Raw genomic sequence first — 14929 nt, 5'->3', positions numbered from 1 at the left:
CCTGGGGGCCACGGCGCAGGCGGCCAGGTCATGCAGCCCGGCTGCAGCCTGCTCCCCAGCCGGCGTCTCCCCACCCCTCTCTCTGCCTCACCCTCAAGCTTCCAGTTTAGGAAAACAACAAAGGCAGTGAGTTGTTGGTATTTAACTACTTGCAAAACTGCTTTGCGCGACATGTAACCCAGAATACAATTTTACACCTCCCCTATCCCGATTCACCCTGTGAACCGGATTGACATCTCTCCTGCAACATCAGTAACAAAAGGATATTAATCTCTGGAGACTATGAAACCACCCATTTTCCTCTGGGCAATAGGCAAATTGAGCAATTCACGTACAACACTAGGCAAACCAAATATTTAACCAAAGAACTGGTAAACTTACTGAATGACTTCAGCATAAACGACAACAGAAAAGTTAACCTGATTAATGCAGGAGAAACAGCCAGATGACTTTTGAATTCTTACTTGGTGGCTCCCGAGATGGATATGGATACTCCACTGGTGGTCGAGGGACTGTAATTTGAGGTCCAGGAGGAAAGCCAGGAGGAACAGGGTGAACTGGAGGAATGGGGCCAAGGGGTGGGGGAGGATATCCCGGTCTCTCGGGAATGACCACAGGAACGGAGCACAGCTTGTTGAAATCCTCTGGAAAAAAAACAAAACAGCTGAGCTGCAGCATATGCAGTAGGCCCATGGAAGTCTTCCTTACTTTTTAAAGAAATCTTTGGATAAAATTGATCCTCGAACCACGTAGGTCAATTGGAGAAAAGGACAAAAGCCAACTGATTTTATCCCCATTCCTAATACAGCAGTAATCAGAGTGGAACAATAATTCAAAATCGAAAACAAACTCCCCAGAGTGTGTACTACACGCCCCTCCTGAACCATAGGAGGTCTTTACCTATGTCAAAATTCATGTCAAGGGAGAATAAAACGCCACTTTCTCCACCCAGTCTCCACCTGTGGATCCCACAGAGCTAAGAGCACACTTTGGTCGGGGGAGGGTGTAGCTCAAGTGGTAGTGGGCATGCTTAGCATGCATGAGGTCCTGGGTTCAATCCCCAGCACCTCCTCTAAAAGTGAAGAAATAAACCTAATTACCTACCCCCAATAATCAAATGTTTTAAAAAAATAAAATAAATAAAGAACACACTTTTTAGTGCTTAGATTTTATTTTATGTGTGATGGGAAGTCACTGGAAGTTTTCAGCAGGGGTGGGACACGATCAGATGAACATTTTCAGGTCATTCTCTCTGGAGTATGGAGAATGTACTAGGCGAGGCAAGGCTGTTGCAGAAGGCCAAGGGCCAGATAACGATGTCTGGATGAGGGAGGCAGCTATGAAACCAGAAAGCAGCAAACACACTTGAAGCATATTTCAGAGACAGATGGGTCGTGCTTGGTGCAGGAGCAAATGTCAGGGCTGAGAGACTGGGAAATCAAGACTGACTTCAAGTTTTCCAGCTGAGCAACTGGCTTTACTGAGATGGGAATATCTGTGACGGGGGTCTGGTGGGTCGAAGCCAAGTTCCATTTTCAACATATGAATTTCGAGAGATCAGAAATCCACATGGAGATGTCATGTAGCAGTTTTATAAGAGTCTGAAGCCTAGAGAACAAGTCAGGGCTGCATATAAGTTATCAGTGGGTAGGTGGTATTTAAAGCTATGAGATGGATGCGCTTGGGTAAGGAAGGTGTGGCCAGCGAAGAGAAGGGAGCAAGGAGACAGAGCCCTGAGGAATACCTATTTGTAAAAGACAACAAAGTGACACAGAAGCAGCAGCCCACGGGCAGAAGGAATACCAGGGGTGGTGAGTCAGTCGTTAACACTGCATAATGATCCCTCAGACTGGTCTACCCTGACTGAGTCGACTGTTTTTCCCTACGACTGCACATACACGGACTCCCACTCTTCACCATGCCAGTCCTTTACTGGAATAAATCATCTAGATGTGTGACACATTTGGGAGGGGCAGCTTCCAAACAGGTGTTTTTAAACAGTATCCAGGTTTCCAGAAATGTATTTACTTTAACCATTTTTAATGTTCCCTACAAATAGCCATATTTGGTCATAAAACTCTTCTATAAGTAAACTATATGATGTTTTAAATATTCTTCCTTCTTGCCAAAATATTGATGACTTTATTAACTCTGTCACACAGGGATTCTCTCATACTTTTCACACTAGCTTCATCCATCAATAGAAATTAGGCTAGTATTTTTGCTTTCCTTGTGGATTAAAATCCACCTTGTTCTAAGACACAGTACTGTGTCTTATCGAAATGCATTTGGATTTCAACCTCATGGGACATTCTGTCCATTTACACTTGGCTAAATATACCCAGCTACCATGTACCGGGTGTTGTTTTCTGGGCCATTACTAAAACTTTTTCAATCACATTTGACATTTCCAACTCATGTTAAGTTTACGTTTTCAGAGAATTCTATTATTGCATTATTCTTTATCTGGAACTTCAACCCACAGAGATTCTATAGTACTTGACTGTGTTTATAAAGGATTTATGTATTGTATATGCGTCCCTGAATCAGGATGCTACAATCCCTCCTGTCAAACCACGGTGATCTTTCTTACACAATTATCATGGGGATGTGCTATCCAGGAAACTATACACAAGAGAAATTCATTAACTGTTGGATTTAATTGAATGCCAATTATACTTAGGGACTCTGCTTCCAAGCACCAAGCAACCTTTTTTTTTTTTTAAGTCTTTTAGGATTTGTATAAGAGCAGTTGGATAGGTTATCAGCATTTCTGCTAATTAGGTGGATAGGTTACTTTAAGCACGCCATTCAAGTCATCAGCCTCTACAGGAAAGCGTATCAGACTGGGTTCTGTACAGTTTCCTACTTTTTTCAGCTTAATAACTTTCCATCGAGCCCCTTTACATTCAGAGCCAGCAACCTGGGGCTAATTTTGTTCAGCTGATGTCCCACCTCCCCTTGGAGATGATACTTATTTTTTTTAAAAAAGTGAAAGGCTGACCAATCTGAAATAACCCTTCCTGTGTCACCACTCTCCATGAGCTCAGAGCCCAGAGCTCTGCAGGACTGGTACTGGAACACCTAAACAAACATGCCTACCTACAAATTAGTTTGCTCTCTCCACCTGCTCTGCTCAGGGCCTGTTTCAAGGTTGCGCTTCCTTCAGCGGGACCCCCGGGAGGGCAGCTCCCTGCAAAGCCACCTAGGGAAGCCAGGCCTTCTGCTCCATGTGTCCCAAAGTCGGTCCTCAGGCAGCTAAACCTGCTCTAGTCCTCCGGCCTCTATTCAAGGCTCAACACAGGAAGGAATCCATGTCAGTGCTGCTGATTCCTAAGTTAACATATGCATTTAAAAAGCAATTCTCTGGTATCCAAGCTATGTCTTAGTGGAAAGTCACATGCTTCTAAACCGTGACCTACTAAATGGTCCCCTAGTGAACCAAGAAGGGTGTGTTATATTTTTAGCCCATAGACAGTAAGCAAATCAGACAAAATATATGGCTTGTTACGTGTTAAAATATATTGAAAGGTTTTCTTGCTTCTTTCTTTAATCCACACACGTAATTCTCAGTACTAAACAGAATTTTAAAAATAATATCTGTGATAATGGGACATTCATGTTCTGTGACCAGCACACTCAAGCATTTCATTAACACTGCATTCATCCACCCTCACCTTGATTTTCTTTCCAAAAATTTCCTGATTTACACACACTTTTCAGTGTAGCAGCTTGAGAAGGAGACACAAGCCCCATTTTTACTTAGAACTAGTGGGAAAGATGTTACCTGATAAGGTGTGCACGCTACCTGAATGCCTCCCATCAGTAGGTTTTTGCTAAGTACCAGGAGAAGTGTTAAAAAAGCAGAAGGAATACAGCACTATCGTGATGACTGAGATCCCCTAATGAGATTGATCAGGTAGTAAAAGGTAACACATGAACACACACAGGCACACAGCGGAGCAGATGGGATCCGTGTGACAGTAACAGCACAAACCAAGAGTGCTAAGCAAGAAGGCAGCACGTCCGGCCGTGGTCATCTCAGGACGCACGTGGATTGGGTCAGAGCTAAGTGGCCCCTTAACCAACAAGAGGGTATTTAACATGCAGGCCTGGCAGGGGTGGGGATGAGGGAGTAAGGACCTGAACTCAGGGAAAGTTCTAGGAAAAAAGAACTTTTCAGCTTAGACATGCTCAGCCTGGGTTCAAGGAAAGCTTGATTATATAACTGAATTAGAAAATAAAGCTATTGTGAAAAAACAAGAATTAAAAGATGAACTGGGATCAGAACTGAGGACTCTAAAGACTATGCTCAATAGTAGAATTTTATTTTTAAGAAATGGAGTGACTAGGACCACTGGATACAGTCTGAATTCATCCTGGAAAATTTTTTTCTGGATATCTTTCTCTACATTTTCCCCAAACACAACTTTTTAAAACTGAACTACAGAAGAGTTATGTGTTGGGAAAGGTATGTGGCAACCGTGGATTTCATAGAGGCCAGTTAGGAGGCTACTGCGACAGTCCAGATGCGAGAAAATGAGCTTTATGTGGAGATGAATGTGACGTGAAAGAGAAATCGGAAAGGAAAAAAAATCAACAGCACTTGGCAACAAAGAAGAGGAAAGTGTCAAACGTTAGAGAAGGAGGAAATGTGTATCCAGAATAACTTACCTGAAAGGCTCTTGAATGAGTCGAGTTTTATTCTACTGAGCTTTTGAGGACTACACGAGTGCCAAAAGAAATACACGAGAATAAGAGGGAACGTGTACTTCCTGACTAGTCAGGCTGCTAGTCAGTGGTAACAGGCAGGCGATGTAACACACAGCACCTGAAAACAGTATTATCTGTATGCACCTCTATAGTTTCCCTGCTGGTTACCTGGGGGAAATTTCCCTGAAGTTGTCTCTTTTATTTTCTGCACTCTTACTCACTTACCCAGGTTTCCACTAAATCTGCCACATGCACATGCCCCTGGGCTTGTCGGGGTTGAGCTGGGATACTCTGCGGATCAGTGGAAGGGCTCTTACCAGTCGCTCTGATGGGACACATCTCGGGGGCGATGGTGACCCCTGGAGACCAGCACCGACCGACGTCGCAGCAGCACTGCATCTTGGTTATGGACTGCGGCAGCTGGTTAGAACAGCGCCCGTTTGCCAGGGCCGTGTAACAGTATCCTGGGCGAACATCTGACAGGACAAAGAAACCGTCACACATGTCACTGAGATCAAGCCTGCAGGGACCGCTCCTGCCCCAGCACCTCCACACTTCCCGCTGGGGCTCAGGCAGGAAGCATGGACCCTCTGCCCTGGAAGGGACACTGTGTGCACCGCCCAGGAACGGTGCGCAGTCAGACATCCCTTTGTCTCACACCTTTGGCCCCTGCCAGCTGGTGCACTTGGCCCGAGTCCCACATTCCATCCCCAAGGTGGGAACGAATGATTACAACCATATGGGCCATAGGGAAAGAGACATGAAGAAAATCACTGGTGGTGACAGTTAGTATAGAGACATGTCTCTATCCTGAAGGGAGACTGTGTTGTCCTTGGTTTCAAACCACTTAATTTGAGCCACTTTAGGTAAATATTGACATAAACCTATTTTAAAACAACATGAAGTCTGCGCTATAGTCTCCATTTCTAAAAGATCTTTCTTATTTTTCAGTCTGAAACTGTGAGTCAGACTCGTGAGTTTTTATTTTTTTAAGGAATGAGCCACTTTGCAGTCAGATCCAATGCTTATGAATCAAGATTTCCTTTTGTCCAAAGGTCCTGATTTGATAAGGCACTAATTATTTACAAGTTCAAAATGTACACAGTGGCAAATTCTCAGTCCTAGAGGATACAATAGTTCTTGAAGTTTTTTGTTTTTTGTTTTTTTTAGCAGAGAGGTATCTTCTCAAAGAAACAGGGGAAGGCATTTCTATGTATCACTTTCATTGGGTTACATCATGTCTGACTGTCATGACAACATTGACACACTGAAGTGAAACTCTGGGCTACCAGAAAAGAGCCCATGACATAGAAGAAAGCTAACTGCTTCGTGGGCCTCTGAGGTCATGCTGTGGAATAGAAGAGGCAGGTGGCTAAGTGGGAACACCTGGCCTAACTATCGTACATTAGGGGAGTACCTTTCTCCAAGTAAAATTTATCTCTACTGTTCCTACAAAATAAAGTTTTGAAATATAGCTGGTATTTTAAATATGCTCCTCCTTTGAAGGAACATAACTGGGAGATCTTTTTGTAAGGCGAAAAATTTGTTTGTAGTCAAAAATCTGTCTGTGTGTTTCCTGTAAGTCTGCATATTAACCACCACTTGATCAGAGAGGCTCATACCTGTAACTGTTTTCATCTACATTATTCTTCAAAATACAAAGTCTTGAAATCTTGAGGGTTATCATAAATTAATAAAATGAGATAAAATTTAAAAACTAGGCTAACTTAGAAACATTGAAATTATTAATGTCAAGTGAAGACAGCTACAACCGACCTAGACAAACCATAAAAGAAAATTATGGGTCAGCTTGAAAGGATACAAGATTATTTCTGAAAAGTACTTAAAACCACTAGCAAGGATAAACGTCCTTTCCAGAAATTTTTTGTGGTCCCAGTTCCTGCACCTCTGGTCAGACTAACAGTCTCAGCAAAGGGGCAGAACAAGTCTGCCTCCAGCCTGGCCCGGGGAAGTGGCTGGAGAGGGGCTGCGGACGAGGGATGCTCCGTGGAGACGGGGGGGGGGGGGGTCACCTCCCCTGTAAAGGAGGGGGAGAAGCCGGACCTCCTGCCTCCAAGTTCGCACTGCCTCACAGCCACTAATACCTTATGTTCTCCGAGACTAATCTTTCGGGCATGGAAACCAAACGCTGTTGAGAATGGGAAGAGATGTTCAAAACTGGCTTATATCCCAGCTTCAAATGAATCTGGTGGTCAAAACCCAGCATAAACACTTGACCAAAATTTGTATATATAATTTTCCGTGTGGGCTATCTTTCAGAGCAAAACTGGGACCTACAGCTGCCAATAGCAAACTCTTAATGGGCTAATGTCTATTATTTTGCAAATTATCCATGATATTATTTTACTGTCCATCTGGCTGACTTGCATGATAAAGCAATGGGTCAGAGACTCTCGAACAAAATGGTGAATGTGGGGACTGAAAGAATTACGAGGCACGTGTGGGCTGCCAGCCATCCCTGACTTACAAATGGCACCCGCACATATAATAATCATTCTACTAATTTATTTTTTTTTTTTGCAGAAGACCTTTTGTTAAAAATACACACATGTATATATGTAACTTATGAAGGAAACCAATGGGCTAATAAGTAAAGGCAGAGAAAAGTTGTAAAACCAGGGACAATTTAGAGGAAGGGGCGGGCCCCTGGGCACACCAGCCTGCAGTTTTCCATGTCATCGGATGGTGGTGCCAATGGAAGTGGGAAGGAAAGCACTCTGGCGCTGGACCACTTTGCCCAGAGCGCAAGGGGTGGCTTTAAAGGAATCTGAAGTCCTGCGGGAGCTGAGGGGGAGACGGCTAAGATTTGGAGGCGTGGGAAGTAGCAGGGGCCTTAGTCCTCTTCCTCTGTTTTAAATCTGCCCCAACCAAGACATCTGGCAGGAAAGGAGGAGGGGAGTTTCTTCCTTTTGCATCTTTTGAACCACCTGGCCCTTACTCTCGGGACCCCGAAATCACAGTATATCAAAATAAATATACGATGGACTAAAGAAGTGTTTGCAGGTCATCCGAGCCTGTCAGCAGGACTCCCCTGACCGATCACTGCTGTGTCCAACCAGGAGCTCGAAGCTGTGAGGCCCAAACTAGGTACAGGGCATCTTTCAGACCCCCCAGAACTGATGAAACAGAGCACGCTGATATGAAAAGACAACCCTACACAAAGTATGACAAAATGCCAAAGGAAGATGACAGAAGAGAAAAGAAAATGCAATAATACTGCCAGAGCTTATAGGACAAAGGGAGCGTTAGGCCTGGTGGGATCTGAGAGTGGCAGAATGCAGCTACCAGGAGTACCACGGTTAAAAGGGACATATAAGGAAGATGCTACACACCACCATCTACATGTGGGGTTTCCTGTTGCTTAGATTTACTTATTCCAAAGAACCGACTTGCCAACAAACCTTGGATTTGCTTTTAAGTTGGAGACTATATGTATTTTCTTGCCACTAGGGGTAACTTGGGGGGTCACTGTGGTTTTTACCATGGCAGGAAATAGAAGCAGTAAGGAAGGCAGAAATGTCATTCGGATCATTTTATACAACAAGTTGCTAATTATGGATACAATAATGTTTCAAGGAAGGAGAAACAGTGCTTGCCTGGGGCGATGGCAGGCAAAGGATTACTGCATCCCCTGTTCACTTGGGAGGAAGCGATGGGCGGGGTCCAGGCTGGGGACTCAGCCTAAGTTGGACTCTCAGCTCCCTCGCTTGTTAACTGCTTAAACAGTTGGACCAAATCACTTACCTGAACTTTCTACACCTCGGCTTCTTCCTATCTACAGTCCTGTTTTGAACATCAAGTCAGATCATTTCTCTAAAACACCTCACACCTAAGAGGTGACCTCTGTAAAAAGTCACTGTGGATACATTTGGTAAAAATTTGAAAAATGTAAACTTTCTGATATGTCAATGTGTTTTAATCCTTTTAATGTTGTTTGAGACTCTCTGTGAGGGCCCCCCCCCAAAAAAATCTACCTATTATCTGGCTAGGAAAGGAACTGTGCTAAGCATATCCCTGGAGGTCACGTGCTAATTGGGACAGTCAAGGGAGAAAAAGGAGCTACTTGAATTGCATGTGCCATCCTTTCCCTGCAGTTTTAGTATCTATGGATAGATTCTGGAAAATCAGGTAGTCTGGGCACCACTGACCATTGTTTCTAAGGAAAAGTCCAGATATGCTTCCCTCATGAGTTGTTGTTACTCAAATACGAAGTGTAAGAGGCTGCCCTCAGCTTTTATGACGTGTGACTAAGTAAAAAGGAATTCTGAATTTCAAGTGCCGTTCAGTTTTGGTCTGAAATTCATGGCCTGTGGTGAGGATGTGAAGCGGAGTGTCTTTGAAAATACGGGCCAGACACAAACATCAAAAGATAGTGTTCATTTTTCTCAAGGCCTTTTGCCACAGCTTTCTTCGCTTCGCCTAATAATAATGGATTACTTATTTTGGTATTCAGTAGGTACTGACTGAGCGCCCACTGTATGCAAGGAATTGTGCCGAGAACCACTGGGAATATAAGGATAGCAGTCACTGTTCTTTAAGGAGATCTTACAATGTAATTAGGGAGAAAGAAACACACAGAAACACAAAATTTCCCGATAGGACCACTTATAATAAGGTTCTTTCTCAGGTGTGGGAGGAATTGCTTTTGGGTGAGCTGGTCTGGGACATCGTCAAAGACGGAGAAGCTGAGTGGAAGTGTGAACGGTGCCTTCGGCTGGGAAGGAGAGTGGCCTGATTGGGGCAGCACGTCTGATTAAAGGCACGAACGAATCCCAGTGAATGGCCCATTTGGAGTGAGAAGCAGGGACCGTGCTCCTTCATTACTGGGCTGTCCCTTCTCGAACAGGAACTTTATTCTAGGAGACTGGACTGGGAGGGAAGTCTTAGCAGCCATTACACCAGCAGCTGTCAAATCTATTTTTTTAAACAACAGAACCCCTTATTGAATTGATATTTTACATGGAAGCTTAACACCCACCTGGATCAAAGCCAAATTGCCTGGAGTGTGTGTATGGCGGGGGGTGGGGGTGGGGAGCCTGCTCCGCTCCGTCTCTCCCTTGTCCCTGTTCCCCCTGCCGCCCCCTGCTCCAGCTCTGGCAGCCCTCGAGGGCTTTACAGCAATGGGACAATCCCTGGGACACAGACTGAAAACCACTCATTTCCAAATCCTAATGGAAAACTCCCAGAGGTTTCTGAGCAAGAGACTTAGTTAATCAAAGCACTATTTTAGGGAGATAAATCTGACAAGATGGATTGTAGAGAAGCCAGGAAGCAGGAAGAGCAATGAAGAGATTATTGCAAAATTTTAGACCTAAATTAACATAGGTCCTGGGAAATGACCAAAAGTGGAGGTAAAAAGACAGTCAAAGGTGGCTCCAAGCTTTGACGGTCACATCACTGCCAATTTACAGACTGAGTTTATCTGCAGGGTCTGCTGGGTCATCTCTATTTATGGGAGGCCATCATCCCAAAAGAACACCACAGGTGCCTCTGTTCTTTAAGAAGGTGCTCAACTATTTAACAGATTTCCATAAATGCATGGTTTACCCCAAGTGAGAAACGATGTGTCTCCCTTAACAAACTGTTTAGAATGACGTCCATCATGGAAGTGATTTACAGAGACCATGCACGCTATTTACAATTGCACGTACCTATGCATCTGGTACCATCAGGAGAGGTATAAAAGCCAGGGGGGCATTTGCAAAAGTAACTGCTGACTGTGTTTGTGCATTCGCCCCCATCACAGATTCCAGGAATAGTGCTGCATTCGTCAATATCTGGAACAAGAAGACCGTCAGTATTTGTAGAACACAGTCTAAAAACTGGTCATCGCTACAAGAATTCAGGTGTAATACTAGTCAAATCATGTCTCCAGAAATAGTGATCTTTACAGAATAAAACGGCATAAAATAGAATCATAAAGCTTATAAAATAGTTGATTCAAAGAGAGGACTGTTTCTTTTCTCAACAAAGGCTTACGCATAGAATGTATACCAAATTCAAAAGATTAGAGAAAAAAATGAAAGAAACTCTGCCTTTAAAATCTAAAACTGTACTTAAAATCATTCAAGTCCCTATGGCGTGCTAATATTCCGAATGTCACTTACTTTAGAACTTTGTTTCCCCTTTTCTCTCCATGTTTTGCTTGAATTAAGCTCCCTTTGTATTTACTTCTATATTCTGCATCACTTCCTGCGTTTGTTTTCAATCACATGTTCCACAAAGCAGATCCTGAGATTCCAGAGAGGAGACCATGTGGTCCGAGTGCAGACCAAACCCTGGCCAACTCCGTGTTCTCAGGGGCTCCCAAACGGCCATTATGACGGCTTTCTGTGGGTTCACTGAGTAGACTGTGGGGGACGCCGGGATGCTCCATCCAGAGCCCCCCTCAGGGAGTGACCTGCTGTCCCAGATACGGAAGCGCTGTCAGGAGGGGGTCTCCAGCCCCTTCCAGGGCTGCCTGCGCCGCGGAGCGCAGCCTCACCCGAGGGAACAGCCTTCCCAGGAGGGGTAACGGGCTGGTCATCTCGCCCCAAAGGCGACCACTCTGAAAACCACTCCAACTCCCCAGTTCCCCATGGGGTCAGCGGAGGCCATAGTTGTGGTTAGTCCTCGGGGCCTGAGGCCCCCGGGTCTCCTTAAGGAAGCAACTTTAAGTTGCTTAGGACAAATCTGACCGTTTCCTTCCAGAGAGCTTTTCAAGGGCCGCCATCAGACACTGACAGTTGTCGAGAGATGTGGCACCAGTGAGGGGAGAGAAGAAATTGAGAACTTCCTGCTGAGACTCCAAGTGAACTCAGGGCCCAGGGTAACTGCGTGGCCTCCTCCCTAAGACAAGGGAGGCTTTCTGTCCTGCCGGAGGGAGAGGTACAGTCTGACCCGAGCCTCCCCGGACTGTCGCAGGGGCCAGACTACCACCGTCAGTAGTTTAAAAATAAGAAACTTCCTCCTGCAGATGAAGTACTGCTCTTCACTTGTAAAACAAAACAGAGTTCTTCGTGGACCAGACTCAAATGTCTTCCGACTCAAGTTCACCCTGTTAGTCAAAAAGGTAGCAGTGACACCGTTTCCCTGCAGTTAAACCTTTTAAAAAGCAAAACCCTCATTCTTCTCTGCCAGGCTGGAGGCTAAACCAAACAGTATGTCACTGCTTGTGTTAGAGTCAGTCCTAACACAGACAGACCGTCCTGTGAAGCTGCATGAGGGGAAAGGTGCATCTTCTACTCCGACAGACAGAAACGTCACTGTGGACTCAGGGAAAGTCAGGCAGAGAGACAGAGCGTCGGCTTCTAGAACTGATGTAACCCTCATCTTAACCGTAATCTCAAGGCTCATTTTAAGGCAGTTCTTTAACATAAATCCTTCTGTATTTACCAGCCATACTCCTCCTTAAAAGCCACAGAAAGCCAAACCAGTGTATCAAGGAGCCTAGAGGATCCAACGACCTCATTTAAGGACAGAGGAAGTTGTACCTGCAACACAAAGGTATTCAGATGAATGCACCTGTCTCAAAGTGTCCCTAAAGCGGGATGTCTGAGTCACATAACACTTAACCAAAAGTCACATGAGCACATCCAGTCTCTTAGAAGAAATATTTTCCTACTTGTTCATATAAATGATCACTGTCATCCTTATTAAGGCGACTTAACTATGGCAGTATCCAGAGAGGTGATTTAAGTGACAGCATGTATCAGGAAAAAAGTTACTGAAAAACAAGGATTAACTTCGGCAGGGGGAAGGAGACATCTCTCACACGCTGGCTGCGTTCGGTTTGAAGCCTTTACTGAAGAGAATGACAATGCTACCAAGAGTGGCTGTGCACTGGGCACCAGGCACTGTCTAAATGCTGAGTGAGTCCAGTCCTGCAATGCTCACACTATTCCAATGATCACAGGGCCTGATCTCTATAATTCCGGTGCCTAGGCACGGCTCTTGCATTCCACTGAGGCCTTCGGGAAGCTGGCGTGAGTCATACCCACAATTAGAGCAAAAACATTCGTGTGTAAAGTGATGTTAAGCCCAAGTCTTCAACTGGCAGGGGTCAGGCTGGGCGGGAGGTAGGGCGTCCACTCAGGGGCAGGTCAGCAGGTCAGGAAACACACTGGAGCGGGCACCTCCCTAATTTTCACACAGATAAAGCTGAAAGTACCAGGCCAAACAGTTCACTTTGAAGGTGCTTAAATGACTCTGGATTCTCTTCAGTGTCCTCTCCTCAGTGACACACCTTTTTCATGTGTCTAGGGCTTCCTACCTTCCTGAACCACCTCGCTCCCCAGCCCCATCACTTCCTGGCAATGGAAGCCAGCTCTGACTTCATGGCCAGGCTGCGGTGGAAGTCCCTGACAGTAAAAAGTCTAGAAGAAAGCCTCTGAATCAAAAGCACTTAGGTTCTGAAACTCATTCAGACGAATTTAATAATTTTCCAGGCTCTTAGCACACTATGTTTATCTTCTTTGAAGAGAATTTCAGGGGGTCCCGTGGAGGAGAGAATTTGAAATCTGTGGATTTCTCAGCGTTTCTGTAAGTCAGTCTGTACCAAATGCCAGCCGTAAAAGTAAATCCGTTTGAGGGGCCTGGAGGGGAGTAGAACTTGGCTGGGAAGAGCGACTTCTGTGCTCTGAACACTTCCCCTGTTTCCCCAGGGCAGCTACTGGGAGGAGCTCTGCCCGTGAACCCAAGAAGAGACGCAAACGGTAGGTCCCTTCCCTCCTGATTGGCTTCCCTGTCCTTTGTTCTTCTTCTTCTCATTCCTCTGTCTCATCTGCTCTCCCCAAGCTTCTTCCCCTCTCTCGGCCTCTTCCCCATCCTGAGGCTCCACTAGCAGGAGGGGAGGAAGGAATGTGGAGGGCAGATGGGATGGAGCGGGGTCCCAGTCCTAGCACAGGCATTCCTGGGACATACAGCTGACCAGGAGTTCCATCCAAGACCATGGACATCTACCAGGATGGCAAGATGGGGAACCCACTAACCGGACTGTCTAGATCCTGACTCTCTAGATTACTAGCAAAGTGAGAGGAAAAAATACACTAGAAATCGTGGCAGCTGTTAAAAGCAACATGTGACACTAATTATTATGCATGCCACTGAGCCTGTGAGATTATGATGATTGTTTTATTAGACTCCTGAAATCCAGTGAAAAATACGTGACTAAAAAAGCAAGCAAGCTGATTCTTCAAGTCATGTCGACAAAACCATCAGCCATACTAGTTTACAGTCACACTGTGCATGCAGCTTGCGTGGTTTCTCACTCAGGCAGCACCAGCTGTGTCTGATCACAGTTGAGAAACAGAAATACGAAGGTGGAGGCCTGCTTGCAGAACTGGACAGGACCCCCAGATATCATCTGGTTCAACACCCTCATTTGAAAGGTGAAGTAACTCAGGGCCGGGACTTGTCCAAGATCACACAGACGATGAGGGACACTGCCAGGACCAGGGCCGGGTCTGCCTTATTCCCAGGGCTCTCGTGCCTACTCCACAGGGATTTTGCTCAGCAACTGGTGACCCTGAACAGGGGGCTGGGACCTGCAACAGCTGCAGAGGATGCAGCCCCACCTGTAGCAATGGGTTAAGTAGCCCCAGGAATTCTCCTTGGTGCCTCAGAGGATAAAAGCCCTTGACAGCAAGTAGCCAGCAGATAAAAATACCACTATTTCAGTAAGGGGAAGTCGTAAGGCTTTTGGCTCACATATTAGGGAGCGCATGGACTTAAGAGCTACATTTTTTAAAAGTCCTTCGCATTGCGCTGGGCTATTACAATTGCTACAGGCTGGGCTGGCGATAATCTAAATCCCAAAATATTAGTGGTTAATTAGGAATCCAGGGGACTTCTTCCAGAAATAAAACTTAATCCTTTAATTACACTTTTTATTTCTTAATTTCCTCCCACAGTAACCTATGCAAATATGGACCTGGTTTCCAAAAAGAAAAGGCTCATGTGTTCTTTCAACGTGCACACTCCAGGGTCACTGGAAAAATCAACAACAAAGATGGGTATGAACTCTGTTTCCCTTGTTCTCAAATTGCAGCTATAAATCTCAACCTCTTCCTTCTTAAATTTATGAAAATTTAATAATTCTCATTTAATCACCTCAGCTTGTTAATTTATATTTCAAAGGTATCTACACTGTATGTGTGGAGATAAAACTTGGCCCACAACTTTTTAAAAGAGTTTTGGGAAAAGGGGATATTTTAAG

At 45.1% G+C, this 14929-nt stretch overlaps 1 protein-coding gene across 1 annotated transcript in view; it reads right to left on the bottom strand.

The window, feature by feature from the left end:
- The window catches only part of FBN1 (fibrillin 1), a 238547-nt gene that overhangs the window by 110681 nt on the left and 112937 nt on the right, over positions 1 to 14929 (bottom strand). The window contains exons 8-10 of the mRNA XM_072962489.1: positions 10386 to 10511; positions 5031 to 5189; positions 465 to 644 (exon numbers count right to left, since the gene is read on the bottom strand). Coding sequence (XP_072818590.1) covers positions 465 to 644; positions 5031 to 5189; positions 10386 to 10511 — 465 coding nt within the window. The remainder of the gene's footprint in view (positions 1 to 464; positions 645 to 5030; positions 5190 to 10385; positions 10512 to 14929) is intronic.

The sequence above is a fragment of the Vicugna pacos genome, chromosome 6 (assembly GCF_048564905.1).
Source record: "Vicugna pacos chromosome 6, VicPac4, whole genome shotgun sequence".
Classification (NCBI taxonomy): Eukaryota; Metazoa; Chordata; class Mammalia; order Artiodactyla; family Camelidae; genus Vicugna; species Vicugna pacos.
Note: the sequence above shows the minus strand (reverse complement) of the source record. Positions and strands in the feature narration are given on the sequence as shown.